At 44.7% G+C, this 22,518-nt stretch overlaps 2 protein-coding genes across 8 annotated transcripts in view; one reads left to right on the forward strand and one right to left on the reverse strand.

Annotated features, from left to right (window-relative positions):
• Positions 1-775: 775 nt before the first annotated feature.
• Positions 776-10,075, reverse strand: CCDC153 (coiled-coil domain containing 153). Of its 7 annotated transcripts, XM_037504292.1 has the most exons (8): positions 9,986-10,033; positions 9,171-9,194; positions 4,904-4,988; positions 4,054-4,119; positions 3,559-3,678; positions 2,960-3,052; positions 1,540-1,670; positions 776-968 (listed from the first exon to the last, which is right to left on the reverse strand). In XM_037504292.1, the coding sequence occupies exons 3-8, from the start codon at positions 4,974-4,976 to the stop codon at positions 840-842; spliced, it is 612 nt and encodes a 203-aa protein (XP_037360189.1). In that variant the 5' UTR covers positions 4,977-4,988; positions 9,171-9,194; positions 9,986-10,033; the 3' UTR covers positions 776-839. The 7 variants fall into 7 exon arrangements, with proteins under 7 accessions (XP_037360189.1, XP_037360181.1, XP_054549912.1 ...); XM_037504284.2 differs by lacking the exon at positions 9,171-9,194 and having other exon boundaries at positions 9,986-10,075; XM_054693937.1 differs by lacking the exons at positions 9,171-9,194; positions 9,986-10,033 and adding an exon at positions 8,081-8,099.
• A 451-nt stretch (positions 10,076-10,526) lies between these two features.
• CBL (Cbl proto-oncogene) overlaps positions 10,527-22,518 on the forward strand; it is an 84,829-nt gene continuing 72,837 nt past the window's right edge. The window contains exon 1 of the mRNA XM_037505438.2: positions 10,527-10,768. Coding sequence (XP_037361335.1) covers positions 10,580-10,768 — 189 coding nt within the window. The 5' untranslated portion in view covers positions 10,527-10,579. The remainder of the gene's footprint in view (positions 10,769-22,518) is intronic.

Raw genomic sequence — 22,518 nt, forward strand, 5'->3', positions numbered from 1 at the left:
TGTGTGATTAGAGGGTTGGAACTTTCAATCCCACCCCACTCTCAAATCTCTCAGGAAGGGAGAGGGGCTGGAGGTTGATTAATCACCAATGACCAGTGGTTTAATCAGTCCATACCCTGACCTGTGCATCTCTGCCATCTGGCTGTCCCTGAGTTGAGTTGTGTTTATGTCCTTTATACTAGACTGGGAACCTAAACTGTTTGCCTGAGTTCTGAGAGTGGCTCTAGAAGATGACAGAATCGAGGAGCAGGTGGTGGGAATCTCTGATTTGTAGCCCAGTTGGTCAGAAGCGCAGGTGACAACCTGGACTTGTGATTGGCACCTGAAGCAGTGATGGCCTTGTGAGACTGAGACCTTAAACTCTGGATGGGACTGGCTAGGAAGGAAACCACCTGGAGTTTGCCTTGGGCATGACTCTAGGACTCTTGGGTGTAATGCAAGAATTTGGAGATCAGTTACACCTTCCCTCCATGGGCACCTTAAAACTGTGGAGGCTGGTGCCTGGTCACTGTTGGTCTGTTACAGAAACAGCCTTTTCTTATAAATCTGATTGCCTATGTATGTGTGGGAGGGGAGAGCAGGCAGTGGCTGGAAGGAACCAAAAGGGCCCTGGGCTCAAGGGATAGAAACTAGTTTCTCTAGGAGAGGGGCTGAAACCTCATCAAATTTCTCCTCTGTCATTCAGTTTTGGGGGTAATGGGTCAGCCCAGAACCAAGATGTCCTCACAAGAGTACTCATTTCGTACAAAAAACCACATCTCACAGTTCTGCTGAGTGCTCCATCAAGATAGCTTTATTGCTGAGGACTCAGAGAGCCCAGACACTAGAAACTTACAACCTTAAAGATCTAGGGGATTGAGTCCAAACTGGCGGAGCTGTTCCTTGTGTCTGGCCTGGAGTGTCAGCACAGCCCCATGCCACTGAGGTTTGACAGCTCTCATTTTGGCCAAAATCCGGTCCAGGCTGTCCTGCAGATACCCAGGCAGGGAGAGAGCAAGGGTCAGGAGTGCCCCAGGTTGTCTGTAAGCTTTCCTTTCTAGTGTTATCGTAGAGTACTTCTTCTCAGTGGTGGTAGCGGGGCACTGTTGTATGCCCCGGCTGTCTGCCCTTAAGATAGAGCAGAACTGGGCCTCCCTGGTGGTGCAGCGGTTGAGTGCTGGGTTGCGAAGCTGCCCACAGCCTCTGTAGCGCCAGTCCGATCCCCGGCTGCTCCCCGGCCACCGGAGGAGGGTCCCACATGGTGTGCAGACCTCTCCTGCCGCCCGCTGCTCCCCTCAGCAGTGTACTTCGGTCCTTCTGCCTGCTCTGCTCCCCACTCTGGCTCTGCTGAATTCTCTCACCCTCCCGCGCTTCTGACTGTAACCAGTGCTTGTATAAACAAATAAAAATAAATCTTTAAAAAAAAAAAGGTCAGAACTCCTTATGGAGATGCTTCTCCTTCTTCTGGTCTGTCATTGACACACTAGTTGGGGTTGGTGGGGATCGGGTGTGAGGGCCACTGGAATGGCTGGGGGCTGGGTTTCAGGGGGTGGTGCTTACTTGTAGGATTTCCTCATACTTGGCCTCCATGTCTGCCACGTAGGCCTGAAGCTGAGCCACAGTCCTGTCCCGTTCTCCAAGGGCCTGTTTGGCCTCTTCCTGTGCAGCCTTAGCCTCCCTCTGGCATGTCTCTGGGGCAGAAGGATGAAACAGGGCAAGGTGGTAGCACACTACTCTTAGATGGAGTCTTCAAAGGTATCCCCAAAAGCAGAATTTGAGTGAGATCATTCCAGACCTTCCCTTCACCCCTAGGGACATCAGCTTACAGTCCCTGTAAGAGCTGAAGTCGACTGACCATTAAGATATAGTGGAGAGGGCAGTGGACTTGGGACAGGAGATGTGGGTCCAAAGTCTGCTTGTCACTTACTACCAGTGTAACCTCAGGCCTGTTTCTCTCTGAGCCTCAGTTTCATTATTTTTAAAGAGAATGATAGACAGCTCATAGACTGGCTGTAAGAGTTAAATGTTTCCATGTCTGAAGAAGCACCTCCTATATAGGAGGTGCTCAAGAAATGTTGATTGAGGCCTCCTCCCCCCCCCCCCCCGCCCCCACCCCGGTGGCCAATGGGTTAAGTCTCAGTGCTATCACCTCTGTGGCCTGAGTTTGATCCCTGGCCAGGCAGCTACCCACATGGAGCAGCAGACCTCTCCTATCTCTCCCGCTGCTCCCCTCAGCAGTGTATTTCAGTCAGCCTTCCTGTTCTGCTCCCCACTCTGTTTCTGCTGAATTCTCTTACCCCCTGTACCTCTGGTCTACACCACAGTTCTTCGACGCTTAAGAAAAAAAAAAAGGAAAAGAAATGTGTGATTGGTTTTGTTGAGATAGGCCAAAGATTAGGAATGGAACTCATGGCCTACCTGGTGGGCAAAAGCAACTCCTGATATCTGTAATTAAACTGAAACTATGTTAGGATGAGAAAGCTTTGAGGCCAAAATTGTGATAACTATTTCAACTCTATCCTGTAATCAAGAGGGAAGAGAGCAAAAACTCCGTTATTTTGTTTGAAATCTTTTTGCTTGGTGGATTTATTCATTTGTTTAGCAAATAGTTATTGAGGACTTGCCAGGTGCTAGGCCTTGAACATATGGAAATAAGCTGAATATTTTCCCTTAGTTTTGTTGTAAAAATCAGCTAAACTAAAAGGGGATATGTTTGCTCGTGAGAGACAGGGCAGTGGTAGGGAGCAAGAGCTGAATTTGGAGAAACCTTTGAGAGGGGAAAAAGGGTGAGTGTTATGTCTTCTTTACTTGTAACTTAAGATTTTTCCCATCCTGCACCCTGTGCGCGTGTCGTCACTGGGGGAGAGTCAGTGGGAAGGTGACTCAGAGACCACACCGCAGCTTTCCAGAGAAGACTCTTGTGTCCACTCCTGAGGCTGTGCCTTGCCCATGACCCTTGGAAAGGGGGTGGGAAGCCTACCTAGCTGCTCCCGAAGGCCCCTCACTTCTTCTTCCAGCTGCCTGTTGCGGGTGCTCATCTCCTTTTGCAAGGCCCGGCACTGACGACTCATCTCTGTGGTGGGGACAGGGGGCACCCAGGGACCAGGTGGGGATGGAGTAATGGCGAAAGGAAGTTGTGGGTGGGGAGGTCTCTGCTTGGTCCAGTGGGGGTAGGGTCATAAATGCATTCTTGGCTCTTGTGATGCTGAGAAGCTGGGAAACTCTGAAATCCTGGGGAACTCTGAAATCCTGCAGACCCCCTCCCACTATGCCAACTTAGGATGGGGATTCTAGTCTTTTTCTCCACTCAGTCCCAGGGGAGGAATGAGATGAAGACCATGCTTGCATGTTGTAACTCACAAACATGAAGTATATGGCATCAGACATCCTGAGAAGCCCCTGCCTGGGATCCCTCCTTTAGTTCCTTCCAGATCCTGCCTGATTTGTGCTGAGCTGGGAAGGCTGAGACTAGGTGTGGTAGAAGGAAGTCCTCGTTTCCCTTCCTTGCATCCTCTGGTCCTCCTGGTTGTCCTCTTCCAGGTTCTTGTCTCCTGCCCACCTGCTGGACCAACCACATACCTGCATATATGGCCTTCCCTTCACTTCGGGTCTGTTCCAGTTCAGCCTCTAGCCCTTGCAACCTCTGCTTCAGCTGGTCTTCAGAAGCTTTGGCTCGGCGGGCCTCATCCCTCCGCAGAGCTGTGAACAGTCCCAGGGTACCCCTTAGGACTGGCTGGGGATTCCACAGAATCAGGCCCCCTGGGCTTGATGGAGCCTGCCCACCTCTGGAAACCTGGTGGCAGGCATCCAACCTCTCATTCTCTCTCTGGGTTTTGTTTTGTTTTCCCTAGAAGCCACAGGGTCTTTATTATTAAGAAGAAAAAACTCCCTCTGGCTATAAAAAATAACTACCTTCATTAAACCTCACTGTCTACCCCTCCCTCACAATACCAACTAGAGACAATCTTTTTCCTTGAGGGGATGGTTACAGGGCAGCTCAGACACCCATTGCAACTCCAACGCTCCAACCCCCCCAGCATAGAGAAATGCCCTCAGAGCTTCCACTCTTCTTACCCAAGTGGTCTCGGAGCAGTTCCTTTTCCAGCAGTGCCAGCCTGTGCTTGGATTCGGCCTCCACATCTGCCCTGGCAAGTTGGCAGAGCCATAGCTTATCAGGATCCCAGGCTTCCTCACTTCCCTCCCACCCCCACCCCACACTGTTAATTTTCTTCCTGCAGGAGATAGGAGGCCCACTAAATGAGGGATCTCTCTTGGCAGAGTCTGGGACTTAAGCTATTGTTGGGAGCCTGCTGCTCTAAAGGGAGCTGGAGTTTTGGGAGAATATCTATTTACTCTGCATATGGAGTTCTAGGACGTTAGAAGAACTTCACAGAATTGACTCCTGTTCTCTGAGGACATGCTGGTTTATATGCATGTTCCCTACTAACCAGGAAAACTTGTTTTCAGCAGTAACTTATTAATCTGTATAAGCAAAACCACAATTGTGTGCTATTTTCTTGTTCCTTTGTTCATGTCTTTAACAAAAGCTTGGGCCGGGAGAGTGAAAGGCAGAGCTGCTCTCGATGGCGCTCTCCCCAGCCTCCCCAGCCCCCCTCCCCCCATTGCAAATTCATTTAGAGAACTTTATCGGCTGTCCTGTCTGCACCAAACTATGAGAAAATAAATCTTAATATATGAATATATAAGGAAGGCTCAGAGCCAGAAGGGGCTCAAGTCAGGGGTGAATGTCCATTTCCACACTGTCCCAGGTCCATGGAACATGGATGTAAGGATATGAGATGAGGGTCACGCCAAACCCATCTTGTCATGTAAAGGGCTGAATTCTCTCTGTGGGATCTCTGCTTGGTCTTGGTGTCAGAGCATGGGGATGTTGAGGGGCACCCCTCCACCTGCCCTGACTTACCAACACCTGCATCCTTCTTCTTCTTCTTCTTTGCCCCAGTTTTCATTCCTTTATCTTTCATCTTAGGTGGCATTTCCTTTCCGTTCTGGAGGAGGGAAGGGACTTGTGTTTAGGTCTGGACATGGGGATACTTTCCCAACCCCTAAACTGAACTAGGAGTCCCCAATTCTGTCTCTTATACTTTCCAGAAGCTTCTGTTCTTGGTCTCCTTGGAAGCCTAGGCAAGGCTGTGTTCAATAGGGAGGACAGAGCTGTTTCTCGCTAACAGTCTATGAACAGACATTATTCCTCTTACATTTTTTTTTAGAGAATATAAATCTCAACCCCTGGTCTCTTCCCATCATTCTTTTTTTTTTTTTTTTTTTTGTCTTCCCATCATTCTTACCCCACCTCTTTCTACTTGCAAGACTCTCTTGCCTCTGTTGTGTTTCCCTGGGGAGTGACCCCCTCATGGGGAGGGGCAGAGAAAAGGGCCAACCAGCTAGGATACTGAGATGGCACTCAGTTTCTGGGAACCAATCCAGGTGGCAAATTTCTGTTAAGGGGGCAGGACTGACAGCGGGAAGGTTGGGTTACTAGAGACTGCTTGTTGTCCAGGCAACTGGGAAACATGGAGTTAGTTCACAGGGAGATGGAATGGCTAAATCAGTTTCTATAGCATAAAATAACCAAGGGTTCAGAGGACCACTTCTTCCCTTATCCTGAAATCCCAGTGTAGTTTGAAGAGAAAGGGCTTTGGAGTCAGTTATGATTTACTTCCATGTAGCACTGCCTGCAATTTGGAGACTTAAAATTACGGATTTATGCCTCTGGAGTAATGTTGTTGAGCTGATACAGAGGAACTTCACCCATGGTAGCCATTTTGAGCAAGTCACATGCCAGGGTCCCACTGGCAAAATTACATAATTAGGTTTAAGGGCCTCCCCGGTGGCGCAGCGGTTGAGCGCTGGGTTGCGAAGCTGCCCGCGGCCTCTGCGGCGCCGGTTCGATCCCCGGCTGCTCCCCAGCCACCGGAGGAGGGTCCCACATGGTGCGCAGACCTCTCCTGCCGCCCGCTGCTCCCCTCAGCAGTGTGCTTCGGTCCTTCTGCCTGCTCTGCTCCCCGCTCTGGCTCTGGTGAATTCTCTCACCCTCCCGTGCTTCTGACTGTACCCAGTGCATGTATAAACAAAAACAAACAAACAAATAAATAAATAAAATAAAAAAAAAATGCCTCTATAAAAAAAAAAAAACAAAAAAACTGAAGAGCCCCATTTATTAAGGCATTCCACTGTGTATGAGGGAAAGAAATGCAGAAGTAGGTAGAGGAGAGAGTTTCTCACTTTAGAGAAATGGGGACCCTCAGGTACAGTGTGTTGATGTAGAGGGATGCAAATGTAGAGGAAGAGGTCCTGGTCAGAGTTCTAGTCTCCTCTCCGGAATGTAGACCTTTGCTCAGCCTCAGTTACCTGGTCTTTGATTATTTGATATTGTAAATCCTGAAAGGTCTGGGTTTTAATGGGTATACTTACAGGGCTACCTTCTCTCATGTTTAATTTATTGACTGCTTCCCCCTAGCCCCTCTTCTGTGGTTCTTCAGCTGCAGAAAAATGTGAGGCTTCCTGGAGCATTGAATTGGTTGGGGCTCCCTCTAGTGGACTTGCTTGACTTCCTCTGAAAAGTCTAGCTTACTTTTTTTGTATTTTAATTATTCATTGGGCAATGTTGGGGGTGCCGCCCTATTGGGGACAACTGCTAGCATCCTGCTGGAGTCATGAATGGTTGGAAAAATGATTTGGAGAAGGGAGTATGACATGACAAGTGATACGCCCTGTCTGGCAGCCCCCACCCTCTCTTCCAGCCTTGTGTTATTCTGGAGACTTGTCATTCTGTCGGCCACCTGGATTTTGTGACACCATAGTGGCTAGAATGAAAATCGCAAAAACTTAAAGGTTTTTCCCCCTTGTGGATTAAGGGACAGGCAGACTCCTTCTTTAGATATTTCTATCATAATTTTCCCCAAAATTTGTGGTCAATTTCTTGTTGTCAGGAGTAGATCTGAAGGAATAGCCATGTGATCTGGGAATAAAAAAAAAAAAATTTTTTTCCTCTGGGGAACAGGCAGATTCAGACCGATCCATGTTTATTTGTTATCATGGTGGCTGCGGGTTACTTCTCTGACCCTTCTGACATTTTAGAGTAAAGAGAAGCAGCAGGCTTGATATTCCAGGCATGTAGAGCTCCTGCATCTCAGGATCAGATAATCTTTGGGCATTTTCTAAATCTGGAAAATACTTTTCTCCTAATCTTAAAGCATATTTTTCATTTATTCTCTCCTAGAACCCACTTTTCCTGCCTGGGCATGCTGTAAAGGCTCTCGTCCCTATCCTTCAGTCCTTCTCTTTATCTAGAAACTTGTTTGAGGATGTTTTCCATTAAAAGATTAGTGTCTGTTATGTTGATGCTGGGAGTGGCAATTGAGGACAGAGGTTACAGAAGACAATCAGCATATCGTGCCTCAAAGAGCATTTACTTTTCAAATATGTTCAGTCAACCGACTTTCAGGTGCAAAATGAGGATGTGGTTTGGGGTGAAGGTGAAGTGGAATAAGAAAAGTGCAATATGTCACATGAAGTGACACAAATAGAGCCAGTTCTACATTAACCAGAGTGATAAAAAATCCAATCCTATCTTCAGTGCATTTTGAAAAGAAGCCAAGAAAAAGTTGTGGAAAAAGGTGACTCTTCTTTTTTTCACTAACTTCTATTATATTTTTTTATTTTTATATCAAATTATTTTTAAATTGCAGGGACTTTCATTGATTTATAATTCTATATGTTTCAGGGACATAAGTTCACCTCTTCAAATGAATGTTATCACTAACCTCAGTCTGGAAGTAAAATAGGGGTGATCATTTCAGTAGAACTCTGAATTTCTTTCAATAGTATTTCATGTGGAAGCTCTGAAGAGATTTACAGGAGAGAAGACTCACTCTCTACTCTCCCCCCCCCTTTTTTTTTTAAGATTTATTTATTTATACAAGAACTGGGGTACAGGTCAGAGGCATGGGAGGGTGAGAGAATTCACCAGAGACAGAGCAGGGTGTGGACCAAGGGCACTGCTGGGGGGAGCAGTGGGGGAGGCAGGAGAGGTCTGCCCCACCATGTGGGTTTCTCCCTGGCCGGCCGGGAATCGAACCTGTGCTGCAGAGGCTTCGAACAGCTTCACAGCGCTGCGCTCAACCTGCTGCGCCACCAGGGAGGCCCTCTCCTTTATTCAAATGTGAAAGATAAGTCATTTGTATAGTAAAAAAATATGGGTTGTCTGTGGCAGAAGGGGAGTGCAAATGATGCAATTCCATTCTAAACACAGTGAAGAAAATACAAATTGGAGATTTAAGCCAAGCCAGAGATGTGTAGATGCCCTATAAAAGCTCATGCACAGCTCCAAAGTGTTAATTTCTTGCTTGCATGCTATTACGCCTAGGATTTATCGAGAAGGGGAAAATTCCCTTGTGAACATATGTTGTGTTAGATACTGTAGAAGCCCAAACTTGATAAGACAGTATAGTGTCAATATGTGGTAGGAATGAAAAATAAATGGTTATGGAAATTTAGAGACTTGTTTTTAGCTGTATGTGTGGTAAGGAAGACAATATTTGAGTTGAGCTTTGAAGAATGGATTGGACATTAGCAGCACTTCACACTCAGCAAATGCTCTCAAAAAAGAAAGAATTGTGTTACTTTATAAGTAACAGGGTAAGGCATGTATTGGAATAGTAGAAAACTGCAAGGTAGCTTGGAGTTAGTCATGACTGCTAACTTTATTCAGGAGGCCATGGGCAGTGTTTGAGTTTTTTAGTGATGCTGTTAGAACTACAGTCTGGTGGCAGGATGGGTTGGAGAGAACAGGGACCTAGTGAGGGAAAAGTTTCAAGAGACAACGGGACAGAAAAACAGGACTACAATTAGGGTGGTGGCACTAGGGATGGAATTTTAACAATTACTAAGAGTTCTGCCTAGATTTTCCATTGGGATATTCTCCTTCCAGGTAGGAACTGATCAAAGGAAATTCTTACAGGAAATGGCAATGCTGACTCCATAATCAATTTAGATCAAGGTTACAGAACTGCAAGACAAGGATGTCAGGCTGAAGAGTTCTTGAGTTCGGAGATATTCCCTGCCCCCAGCCCAAAGTACTAGATAAGGTTAATTCCCTGATCAGACAATCAGACAAGGGCATTGTGGAAAAGTCAGGTGTGGTATCTAAGAAGGAACTGAGTACTTACGTCAGGGCCTGCAAACTCCCAGAGCTGAGGCTCAGAATTAGCATGTTAGAGCAAGGCACTTCCTTCTTTGGCAGGGAAGTTCCTTTTTTTTCAAAGTTGTTCCAACGAAACTTTCAGATTAGAGAAGTGGAAGTGACTGGGAAATGCATTCCTATTCCTTGGGAGGAGCTAGTCCTTGGGTCAGGGCTCACAGGGCCTAGCGCAATGTGCTCAGCAGAACAATCTTAAGTATATATTCAATTCCCAGAAAAGGAACTAGCGCTCAGAGGAAAAAAATGAGGGGGGTGTGAGTGGGGAGGGGTGGTTTTGTGCTTTCTTTTTAGAAGGTCAAAGGGCCTGGAAGAAGAGGCCTGGGCTGAGCTTCTTCAAGTCTTTCAGGGTTAATTCAGGCTGGAACAATCAGCAGCATTCGCATTCCTGTCCTGGGTCCTAATGAGGAGTTAAAAGCATCAGAGGGGGCCTCCCTGGTGGCACAGGGGGTTAAGCACCGCACTGTGAAGCTGTCAGCACCCTCTGCAGCGAGAGTTAGATCCCCAGCTCTCCAGGAAGCAACCCACATGGCGAGGCAGACCTCTCCTGGCTCACCCGCTGCTCCCCTCAGCAGTGTATTTCAGCCAGTCTGCCTGTTCTGTTCCCCTCTGTCTCTGGTGATTCCCCCCCCCCCCATCTCTGGCCTGTACCCCAGCTCTTATATGCATAAAATCTTTGGGGAAAAAAAAACAAAAACAAAATCAGAGGGTGGGTAAATGACCTCCCCTTTTATCCCCACAATATGAAGAATTTCTTCATTTGCCTAGCGTGGGAGAAAGACTTACTGCTAAAACTCTTCTACTGCTACCTGTCTCAACCCAAACTCGACGAGCGCCAGGCTACTTCCCACAAGAAACATGGACGGCTCCGCTTCCGCCTAGTGCGCAGACTCCAACTAGACCCCGCCCCCTCGCTTCCCCGTTCTCTCCAGCAGAGGGCGCAGGCGCAAAGCCCCCGCGTGGCTCCGCCCCAGGCCGCCCCCGAAGGTAGGGGCGGGGGTGGCGGCGCGGAAACTTGGTCGCGGTTTTCCGGGAGCCGCGGCCGGGAGGGGGTGGCGCTGGGTGGTAGCGCCCCAGCTGGGCCGAGGCTGCGGCTGCCGGAGCTCGGCGTCCTCCTCCCGCCCGGGGCTCACGCCCTCTGAGGGGACGCGCGGCGCGGACGCGCGCCCGGCCCCGCCCCCTCCTCCCTCCCCGCGCGCCCCTCCCTCCGCCCGGACGGCCGGCGGCGGCGGCTTCGGCGGCCGGGAGAGGCCCCTCCTCGCCCCTCCTCGCCCCTCCTCACCGCTCCTCACCGCTCCTCGCCCCTCCTCACCCCTCCGCTTCGCCCGCTCCGAGCCGAGCGGAGCCGGTGGACGCGGCCCGGCCCGACCTCCCCGGGCCATGGCCGGCAACGTGAAGAAGAGCTCCGGGGCCGCGGGCGGCGGCGGCTCCGGGGGCTCGGGCGCGGGCGGCCTGATCGGGCTCATGAAGGACGCGTTCCAGCCGCACCACCACCACCACCTCAGCCCCCACCCGCCGGGCGCCGTGGACAAGAAGATGGTGGAGAAGTGCTGGAAGCTCATGGACAAGGTGAGAGGCCGCCGGGGCCCGAGGGCGCCGCGGGGGGCGTGAGCCCGGGGCCGCGCAGGAGAGGAAGGGACGGAGGAAGCTGGGGGAGGGGACGGGTCGTGCGGGGCTGGGGGGACCGGGAGCTGGGGTGACGGCGCCCCGGGGTGGGGGGCGTGGGGTGGCGCGGAGCCGGGGAGGGGGGCGGCCGGCGGTGGGGGATGGGCCGCGGGGGGGCTCGGGGGTCGTGGAGGTGGCGTGTTTGGGGTAACGAGACAAAGATGGGGTGGGAGCTGGGGTGAAGGGTGCTGGGGAGTCGCGGGGCGGAAGTCTCCTGGGACTGGGGGTTCTGTGGGGCTCTGTCAGGGTGCAGGGATGTGGGTCAGGGAACTGGCCGGGAAGATGGAGGGAGGGGGGCAGGCAGAGGATTTGATTTACCGGCTAGGATGGTTCGCCGGCCGAGGGGTCTGGTCTGACTAGGGAATTAATTACATTTATGGGCTCGTCTGATGGGGGGACCCGGGGTCGGCACAACTCTGCAGGCAAACTGCGCCCTGGTGAGATTATAGTTCTTTCTTTCTTTCTTTTTTAATCTCTAAGATGTGACACCAAGATGAAAGAAATGAGAGTATTTAAATGGGCCAAGGAAGGAACTTTCCTCCACATCTAGCCCTGGCTCAAGTTTTTTAGCCTCCAAAGCATTGGAAGTGATCTATTACTGGTGCTGAGATATGCACTGATTAAACCACAAGTTCTGGTTAGAACCATTATCTTCTGAAAGATGTATTGACTGAACGTGCTAAGCAACAAATTCTGAGTTCTTCCAGAACTTCCTCTTCACAAACACTGCTTTTTCACTAGGTTCTACTTTTTTTGGTAGCGGACCTGACTCATTATTACAGCACCTAACTTCGTGCTTGTGTGTTGGGGCCTCTTTGATTATCTCTTTTTTAAAGCAAGTACAGAAAATAACGCCTTTTTCTAAAGCCACTTTAAGCTTGACATTTGGGAGAATTTTACTTCCTTGTAGTTGTGTCTATGTAATGAAATATGGTTGTCCTAAGTACTTTTAAGTGTTTTAGCAGGCAGTTTGTTCCAGGCAATTCAATACAATGTTCTTTGATATTTTTCATGTTCATTAATTCATGACTTATTTTTTGCAATATTATACTGCTGATGAAAAGTGATTTGAAGGATCTAATCACTTTTTTCTAAGGCATAATGTAAGAGAACGGTGTTATTTCCTCCACAGTAGAATTGGTTTTCTTTGGTTCCTCTCTGGGTTTAGGTTCCTCTTCTGTGAAGTTCTTCATGGATGTTTGGGACTAGAAACAGCTATTAAAAATGATTATGAAGCACTTGGCAAATGTAAATGTGCTGTATCAATGCTTAATAAGTCCTGTGTGTGAATTAACACTTCTATAGTGCATATTAGTGGTTTAGAGCCACTTTTTCTGGTCTGGTTTTTCTCATGTTAAATAATTTTTTATTGTAATTAATGGTACGAGTTTTTATTTGTTGATTACATTGATATCATAGTGCTAATTTCATTATTAGAAATGAAGCCAATGCAGAAAGTCAGGCTTGTGAAGTAAATTTTAAATGCATTGGCATATTTAAAAAAGTGCATTGAATGTGTTCATAATCCAGAGTTCCAGTTTGTATTTTAGGGATTAACAGTAAAGGACCAAAATAGTGCTGTTGGAGAAGGAGGTGTGTATTTCTAATTAGTTTCTCATCTAAAGCAGGTACACAATGAATATCAATATTCTATCGATTAGAGACCTCTTAAAAACTTTTTATCAAACTTTTGAGTTTGTAAGATCTCTACCCCACTTAAATATTACTCCTTCATTTCTTTAAACTATGTGTATTGAATTTTTATTTCTTCTGTAGAATCATTTGGGATGAATAAGATAGACTCAGTTTGGAGTCAGAATACTTTTCAGGGTTGATAGTTTCAAACTAATTTTGATATTTTCACACCATTCTCATGTGTAGGGAGAAGGATGTCTCATTATTGTGCTGCTTGTCTTGGGAGATGATTTTTAATGCTCTCTGTGTACCCCATTGTGCTGAAATGAAAACTTAGTTTTTCTTTGTTGTGTTTTAATCTGATAGGTTCCCATTGCTTTCCAGATTTTCCCAATCACCCTGTAGTTTTGTTGGATTGCCCGGTCTCTTTTACACTTTTTTTTTTTTTGGGAAAGATTTATTTATTTATGCATACAAGAACAGGGGTACAGGCCAGAGGTGTGGGGGGTGAGAGGATTCACCAGAGACAGAGTGGGGAACAGAACAGGAAGATTTGACTGAAATAGACTGCTGAGGGGATCAGCGGTCCAATCAGGAGAAGTCTGCTGTGCCATGTGGATAGCTCCCTGGCTGGGGATTGAACTTGTGGTGCAGTGGCTGGCCAGGCGTCAGCACAACTCTGCAGGCAAACTGCGCCCTGGGTGAGATTATAGTTTTTTCTTTCTTTCTTTTTTTTTTAATCCCTAAGATGTGACACCAAGATAAAAGAAATGAGAGTATTTAAATGGGTCTAGGAAGGAACTTTCCTCCACATCTAGCACTGGCTCAAGTTTTCAGTCTCCAAAACATTGGAAGTGATCTATTGCTGGTGCTGCAGGCTGTAGTTTGCCCACCTGTGAAATAGAGCATTTGTTGATGGCAAAGCCTTTGATTTATTTATTCAAAAAAGTTTCATTTTTCAGTTAGCTTTCTGATTCTGTTTTCTGCTCCTCCATAAGAAGAGCATGCTTGATCCTGTTACAGGTGCACTTAGTGCGCATGGAGCGCCAGAGACTTTGCTGACATGTTTTTTTGTTTTAGATGCCTCATAAGAACTTTAGGTCTCACAGCATGAACTCCTTGAATTTGGCTTGAGCACGTGCCACATGCAGATGTTGGTGCTTTCCCAACTTTTACTGTATAAAGGTAAACAGTTCTATAACCAGGGATTCAGGGCAATCTAGTCTTGTTATAGGCTGTTTGGTAGGGTAGGTCTGTCAAATCCTGGACTATTCTAAATGCCTCTAGATCTGGATGCTACTAGACACTATCCCTGGCAGAGCACTGTGTTTTTAATTTATATTAGCTTATATCATTAAAACAGTAAGTTATTGCTTTTTGAAAAATGTGATATAAATTATTGGAAAAGTGCTCTTTAAGGCATGAGTTTAAAAAAAATTCAAAAGATGATTCTTTTCCTCTTGTTATATACCTTCTCCTGCTTGTCTCCCTCCCCCCCCCCCCAAAAAAAAGCACCTTGAGTAACTTCCTATCTTTTGGAGTTAAGATACATTTAATAAAATGTATGAATTACTATTTTCTTTGGATTGCTTCTTCCCAGTTTGTATGCTGACTAAGTTCCAAGCATAGTACTAGGGGTAAATTCTTATACTCTGGGAGACTACATTATATATTCAGTCTCCAACTTATGGTTTGACTTTATGATGGTGCAAAAACTGCATTTAAAATTTTATTCTTCCTCCCTGGTGGCGCAAGGGGTTAAGCACTGCACTATGAAGCAATCCACAGCCTCTGCAGCACGAGTTCGATCCCCGGCCGGCCAGGGAGAAACCCACATGGCGAGGCAGACCTCTCCTGCTTTCCCCACTGCTCCCGCTGCAGTGTATTTGAGTCAGTCTGCCTGTTCTGTTCCCCACTCTGTCTCTGGTGGATCCTCTCACCCTCTGCATCTCTGGCCTGTGCCCCAGCTCTTGTATGCATAAATAAATAAATCTTTAAAAAAAATTTAAAAAAATAATATTTTGTTCTTTTCCCAGGCTAGTGATAGCAGTGTGATACACTTGCGTGATGCTGGGCAGCAGCGGCAAAACATCTCCCAGTTAGCCATGCACTTGCACGAGTAACAACGCATGCGCTACTGGTTGTTTTTCACTCTCAGTGTAATATTTAATAAACTACGTAAGTTATTCAATACTTTATTGTAAAATAGGCTTTGTGTTAGGTGATTTTACTCAACTGCAGGCTAATATGTTTGAAGCATGCTTAAGGTAGGCTAGACTAAGGAATGACAGTTCAGTAAGTTGGGCTTATTAAATTACATCTTTGACTTAGGGTATTTTCAATTTACGATGGGTTTATTGGGGTAACTCCATCTTAAGTCAAGGAAGAGCTGTGGGGATAAGTGACTGTGCAAAGCGACATAAGGAACTTAAGTTTGTGTTCATTTTATTTTTATTTATTTATTTTAATTTTTAAAGATTTATTTATTTATTTATACAAGCACTGGGTACAATCAGAAGCGCGGGAGGGTGAGAGAATTCACTGAGTCAGAGCGGGGAGCAGAGCAGGCAGAAGGACCGAAGTACACTGCTGAGAGGAGCAGCGGGCGGCAGGAGAGGTCTGCGCGCCATGTGGGACCCTCCTCCGGTGGCCGGGGAGCAGCCGGGGATCTAACTGGCGCTGCAGAGGCTGCGGGCAGCTTCGAAACCCAGTGCTCAACCACTGCGCCACCGGGGAGGCCCAGTTTGTGTTCATTTTAACTTCTCAAGATTATAAATTCCGTGAGGCCAGCAGTTATAAGTTGCTTATCTTCTGCAGTGTCTGGTCATGAGGCCTTATACAATAATAAATTCCTGTAAATGTTTGGTAAGTTTAATTACTTTGTGTGCCCCAAAGGAATAACGGAAAGGAAAAGTATGGGGATGGGAATCAACTTTACGTTAAGTTTATTTCTTGTGGTAGCTCTTTGTTGGTATTATCTTTGTTTTATAGATGAGAACACTAAGGCTCAGAGAGGTTATGTTATAGGTAAAGTGAAGCCTAGCTTGGAAACCTCCTAAGGTTTAGTTATTTACTCCATATAGTAATAACTATAGGTAGTATACTTCTCCACATAGTAATAACTATATGTGGTATGCTCCTTAAGTATACTACAAAGTCACAATAACAAACACCATTTCCACACACACACACACACACACACACACACATCCCCATACACACTCCGTGCACACCTGCTGTTCACCCACTGAAGCAAAGTAGACATTTTCTAGAATGATACTAAGATAGTGTTTCGTACCATTTGGTGAATTATCTGTTATCTACTTTAAATATCTGTCACTTCAAATGATGTGTGCTGGTTACCTGCATAATGATCATAGAGGCTTGTTCACACAGTTTTCCCATTATACAGATTTTCCTTGACTTTTGGGATTATGCCTCAATAAACCAATCATAAGTTGACAATATCCTGAGTTGAAAATGCATTTAATATGCCTAACCTATCAAGTATCATAGCTTAGTCCAGCCTACCTTATTGTGCTCAGAATATATACATTCGCTTACAGTTGCGCAAAATGATCTAACACAAAGCCTAATTTATAATAAAATGTTGAATAGTTCAGGTAATTTATTAAATACTGTACTGAAAGTGAAAAAGGGGGAGTGTCGGGGGTTAGCTCTTGTGATTGTGTGGCTGACTGTGAGTCCAGCATGGTGAGAGAGCTGATGCTGCATATCCATAGCCTGGGAAAAGATAGAAATTTGAGGGCCTCCCCTGGTGGCGCAGCAGTTGAGCGCTGGGCTGCGAGGCTGCCCGCAGCCTCTGCAGTGCCGGTTCATTCCCCGGCCGCCGGTGAGGGTCCTACAAAAAAAAAAAAAAATTAGAAATTTGAAGTACTACTTTTGTATCATTGTAAAGTTGAAAAATTATAAGTTGAACCATTGTAAGTGTATTTAACTTATCTTATTTATGGTAGCATTTGCCACTTTTTATTTCCTCTGTCTCTCCCCTCAGTAAAATGCTTCAGGATGAAAGCTTTGTCATAGTTTTTGTACCTAATGCATAGTACTTTCTGAGTTAAGTTCAAACTTTGAAAAAATAAAATGAGATCAAAACATATTCCTTATTTTTATATGATTAATTGGGGGAATCCGGTAGGGAATCTTTTCTGAGTGCTAAATTAAAGTTTCATTTACTGGGCCTCCCTGGTGGCACAGAGGGTTAAGCACCGCACTATGAAGCAATCCACAGCCTCTGCAGCACGAGTTTGATTCTCGGCAGGCCAGGGAGAAACCCATGTGGCACAGCAGACCTCTCCTGTCTCGCCCGCTGCTTCCCTCAGCAGTGTGTTTCGGTCAGTCTGCCTGTTCTGTTCCCTACTCTGTCTCTGGTGAATCCTCTCACCCCTCCCCCATCTCTGGCCTATACCCCAGCTCTTGTATGCATAAATAAATAAATCTTTAAAAAAAATAAAGTATCATTTACTAAAAGTCTTTTTAATTTTTTTTGCCTCTATAACATATATATATATATATATATATATATATATAAATCATAAAACATGATTTTGCTATTTTGTATACTTTTTTTTTTAAAGATTTATTTATTTATGCATACAAGAGCTGTGGCACAGGCCAGAGATGTGGGGGATGAGAGGATTCATCAGAGAGAGAGTGGGGAACAGAACAGGCAGACTAACTGAAATACACTGCTGAGGGGAGCAGCGGGAAAGTCAGGAGAGGTCTGCTTTGCCATGTGGGTTGCTCCCTGGCCGGCCAGGGATCGAACTCGGGGAACTCAGGGATCAAACTCGTGCTGCAGAGGCTGTGGATTACTTCATAGTGCAGTGCTTAACCCCTTGCACACCAGGCAGACCCCTGTTTTGTGTATTATAAAACTCCTCCAAAAGATGTAAAATTCTTCATAATTATAATTCCTTATGAAATATGAACTCATTTGACCATTCATGTGCTTCCTTATAGAGGTTTTTGAAGGTATATAGAATAAAGGTAGTGGGGCCTCCCCAGTGGCACAGCGGTTGAGCGCTGGGTTGCGAAGCTGCCCGAAGCCTCTGCAGCACCAGTTCCATCCCCGGCTGCTCCCAGGCCACTGGAGGAGGGTCCCACATGGCGCGCAGACCTCTCGTGCCTCCTGCTGCTCCCCTCAGCAGTGTACTTCGGTCCTTCTGCCTGCTTTTCTCCTTGCTCTGGCTCTGATGAATTCTCTCACCCTCCCGCGCTTCTGACTGTACCCAGTGCTTGTATAAATTAAAAAAAAAAAAAAAAAAAAGAATAAAGGTAGTGGTAGGCAGGGGAAAAGATATTTGGCTGTTTATTTTGTGAATTTGGTTGAAAAATTTGGTGACTCTTGTAATAAAACCTGTTTTTAATGTGTTGTTGGCCAGTAGTATGCATTTTATTAACCTGAGAAATCATAAGTAAATTTGTCCCTGACTTTTCACTTTCAGCAAAGGTCTTGTTTTGGTCAAACATACAATGGCATTTATGCTATGAAAAATCACTTCCCTAATGACTAGCCTTGAGTAAGAAAAGAAAAATGGACTAATGGACTAAGTATTAGTTTGCAAACTGAGCCTAAATTTCAATTACATTTTCAGATGAAGTTGTTAATTCTGATGTGCATTAGGTTTGTTAGAAGAGGGGAATTATAACAAGCAAGTCATTGTGAAATGTTTTCATGATTAGCACATTCTGTGCTGGAAGGAAATAGGTGGGAGTAGTGAACTAGGAGCACTGGAAGCCAGCCTCAGCTCGGTCCCCACAATGTTTCTTCCTGCAGCAGCTTCCAGAAGGAGAAGGGAAAAGGGGTGCTAATGATGGCATTGGTGGTGCATACCTGCTGGGGATTCAAGCCCTCCACTGTGAAAATCCCATGATTTTCTCAGAAGAAATCAGCAGTAGCTCTGGGTGTCCTCTCTGTAGCTTCCGGGTGGATGGTGAGTCTTGCTTACAGACTCTGCTGTCTGGGCACTTTCTCACAACCATCTCTGACTACTGTTGTCTCCCCTCTGGGGTTTACAATCAGCTGTGAGGAAGTGTTAAGAGGAGGGCAACCCATTGCTACTTCAGTGAGTAGGATAAGATCTTACTTTTGCCTCTTCCTCTGGTAGACCTACTTTGAATAGCAGTATATAGGTGTAGCACTCTTTGTGAAAAAGTTTAGTAATCATAAAATACATAGAACAAAACGTACAATCCCCTTTTACTCTCATACCCCTAAGTGACTACCCTCTTCTGAGATAACCCCTACAGTTTGGGGTCCATCCCTCTAGTACTTTCCCTTTTCCTAAGTGGCTCTGAGCAGGTTGGATGGACAGCATTGCCCTTGAAAGATTTATTAACTTGAGTAAGTATTTGACTTGACATTTACTAAGACTGATAAATTTTAGTAATTTCTTACGTTGTACAGCAGTTTACAATTTCACATCTACTGATACATGAAAAGCCTCAAATTCTACTCAGCTCTAAAAAGGGAGGCTTTTTTTGTCATTGATAACAACATGGATGGAACTTGAGGGTATGTACATTAAATGATACAAGTCATAGGAGAAAGATGAATACCATATGTATGAATATGTTTGAATACCATTTGGGGACGTTGAAGAAACAAGCAAATAAATACACAAAACTAAACAAATTCTTAGACTCTGACAACAGAATGGTGGTTACCAGAGGGGAAGAGGTTTAAGGGCAGTAAAATGAGTAAAAGTCATTTGTATGTGGTGGATGGAAACTAGACTTTCAGTGGTGATCATAATGTAGTATATTGAAATGTCAAAATATATTAAAAAAAATGAGAATGAAACAGATTCCGAGAGATCAAGTAAAGTTACCCAGATAATTTTTTTTATGTGGTTCTTGAACTGGTGTTCTAACTTTGTTGAATAATTTATTATAAATCATTGCCTCTCAGACTTTAACATGAATTCAGTTCATCTGGGGATTTTGTTAAAATGTAGAGTCTGAGTGGATGAGGGGTGGGGCCTAAGATACTGCATTCCTGACCAGCTCCCAGGTGACATCAGTGCAGCTGGCCTAGGACCACACTTAAAGGAGCAAGGCTCCCTACCACTTCTATTTTAGATAAGCTGTCTTTTTTATTTGTAAAGAAATGGCATAGTGTTTTATTTACATTTACGACTAATTATTGTGTTCTTAAATTTTGAAAATCAATGTATCTTATAAAATTATACTTTTTAAGCAAAAGTGGAATTTTTAAAAAATTTAAATTTTTTTTTTAAGATTGATTTATTTATTTATACAAGATCCAGGGTACAGGCCAGATGCGTGGGAGGGTGAGAGGATTCACCAGAGACAGAGCAGGCAAAAGAACAGGCAGACTGACGAAATACACTGCTTGGGGGAGTAGCGGGCAAGACAGGAGAGGTCTGCCTCGCCATGTGGGACCCTTGCGGGTTGGCCGGGATTGAACTCGTGCTGCAGAGGCTGCGGACAGCTTCACAGCGCTGCGCTCAACCGACTGTGCCACCAGGGGAGGCCCAAAAAGTGGAATTTTTAAATGATTCTAGATTTTTGCTTTTTTAATATTTGCTACATTATAGAGGTTTTCCATGTTAATACTACCTATATGTTTCCCTGAATTCTTTTTTTAAGGACTGATAAGGTTTTATAATATGGATATGTGTGTATGTTTATGTTTATTTAATAAATTCAGATTGATAATGTAGGTTATTTCTGATTTTTAGGATTAGAAACAATGCTGCAATGACTATTCATTATGCTGTTTCTAAATATTTCTTCAGAGTAAATTAGAGATGAAATGTGCTGGGTCAAACGAATCTTACATTAAAAGTTTTTAAAAATAGGGACCTCCCTGGTGGTGCAGAGGGTGGAGCGCAGCGCTGTGAAGCTGTCCACAGCTTTTGCAGTGTGAGTTCGATCCCTAGCTGGCCAGGAGCAGCCCACATGGCACAGCAGACCTCTCCTGTCTTGCCCGCTGCTCCCCTCATCAGTGTATTTCAGTACATCTGCCTGTTCTGCTCCCCGCTCTCCTCACCCCCTGCGACTCTGACCTGTATCCCGCTTATAAAAAAAAAAAAGTTTTAAAAAATATATCGTGGCACCTTGCTCTCCCAAACATCTTCTTCCACCCACAATCTTGTCTAGTTTGTTGATTTAAAAATGTACTGATCCCTAGTTACTTTAGGTGCAAATTAGCACCTTTTCATAGTCACGCTTTTATTGAGCATAAACTATATGGCTGGTGCTGGGGAGTTTCAGATGCAACGTTCACACTTATGTGTCACAGAAGGTATAAAGGGCTCTGGGAACCATTTGTGGGGATCACTTGGCAAAACTTTACTTAATACTTGAGGAAACAGGAAAGGAGATTGGGAATGAGGAGGAACTTTACACCAAACTGTGGAGCTATCCTTCCTCATTTACAGTTGTATCTGACATCCAGAAATGCTAAAACCATTTAATCTCTAGTTGATGTTAGTGTTGAACTATTTGAAGTTGCACTACGTCTGGGTAGCAAAATCTTTTTGGTTTCTTTTTAAAAATAAAATCTATGTATAAAAATTGCATAGTTAAACTGTTAACACATTTAGGTCATTTAATTTCATACATAGTATGGGGATGTATTTTTTGCAGGTAATGTGATAATGAAAGTAATGAGATTGGTAGTTATCAATAGTTATAGGTATCATAGTGTCTTTAATAAATACTGTTGTGTGATACTCGAGAACTGTTTGGTAGTAAGTAAAATGTTAAGCCTCTTCAAGTTTCTGAGTTCATCAGTTTCTAAAACCTTAAAGATTTAAGGAAACTTTAGAAATCAGTTGATCTGACTTTACAGGGTCAGAAATTGAGTTCCAGAGAGATGAATACCTTGCCTGAGGTCACTTAGCTGGTTAATCCTATCACCAGCCTAGAACCCAACTCTGGATTCTTTTTTTTCTTTTAAACATTTATTTATTTATGCATACAAGGGCTGGGGTACAAGCCAGAGGTGCGGAGGGTGCAGAGACAGAGTGGGGAACAGAACAAGCAGATTGACGAAAGTACCCTGTTGAGGGGAGCAGCAGGTGAGCCAGGAGAGGTCTGCTGCGCTATGTGGGTTGCTCCCTGGCTGGTGGGGGATTGAACTCATGCTGCAGAGGCTGCGGACAGCTTCACTGGTTGTGTTTTAACCCCTTGTGCCACCAGGGAGGCCCCCAACTCTGGATTCTTACTCTGTTGTTTTTTCTGCTGTATATTCCTCTTGTTCTTTTGAACAATATTGATTGTTTTAAAAAACTGTTATCAAATTTTATGGTTCAACAAACTGAATACTTGTTTTTGTGCTTATTCTAATCATGTTTTAACATATGGGGAAGTTTGAAATGAAAAGTGCTTCTATGGATAAGCTGAGGACTACAGAGGTAAAAATACTTGGTCATTCATAGTTCTGTGTAAATGCTGCCTAATTTGAAATGCAAATTCCTTAGCTTAAAAAAAAAAATGCCATGTTCAGAATAGAATTACATTTAGACACTACTCTCTGTAGCTTCTTTTCTCTTTTAAAAAATTTAGCAATTTTCAAGTGTAATTTTATTCTCTGTTGTAATTATATCACTTTCCAAATTTTCTATTGACCGTTGAGCTTTGGCAGAGCAAAGAGAGGAGTTAGGCTAGTGAGAAAGCTCTCGTGAATGGAGTACATGGCAACTGTACAAGGTACTTTTGGTTTCCCAGAGCTAAGCATTTTTTTTTTCTCTATATATTGTTCTGAGTCGTGCTTTAAATGTACAGGCAGAAGTAAATAAAAGGCAGACATTTTTGCTATTTTATACTTGGGAAGCAAAATAAATTGTCACATGGAGATAGACTAAGCGGGAAAATATTTTATCTTTCAAAAAATTTTTGGTGAATGTTTTTTAAGTTCAGGGTATACACATTTGTGCTCAAGGAGTTAACAATGACTGACAATTTAAAATTCCCTAAGGAATAAAGGCAAGTGGTTTGGCTTATGATGTTTGTTAACTGTTGACTTT

The sequence above is a fragment of the Talpa occidentalis genome, unplaced genomic scaffold (genome assembly GCF_014898055.3).
Source record: "Talpa occidentalis isolate TD23 unplaced genomic scaffold, MPIMG_talOcc4v2.1 talOcc4.12, whole genome shotgun sequence".
Lineage (NCBI taxonomy): Eukaryota > Metazoa > Chordata > Mammalia > Eulipotyphla > Talpidae > Talpa > Talpa occidentalis.

Coding starts and splice junctions, on each gene's coding strand:
- CCDC153 (XM_037504284.2), bottom strand. CDS start 4,976: ATGCCACCTAAGATGAAAGATAAAGGAATGAAAACTGGGGCAAAGAAG. Junction 4,120..4,903: donor GAAGAAGGATGCAGGTGTTG/GTAAGTCAGGGC, acceptor TTGCCAGGGCAG/ATGTGGAGGCCGAATCCAAG. Junction 1,671..2,959: donor GGGCCTTCGGGAGCAGCTAG/GTAGGCTTCCCA, acceptor CTTCTGCCCCAG/AGACATGCCAGAGGGAGGCT.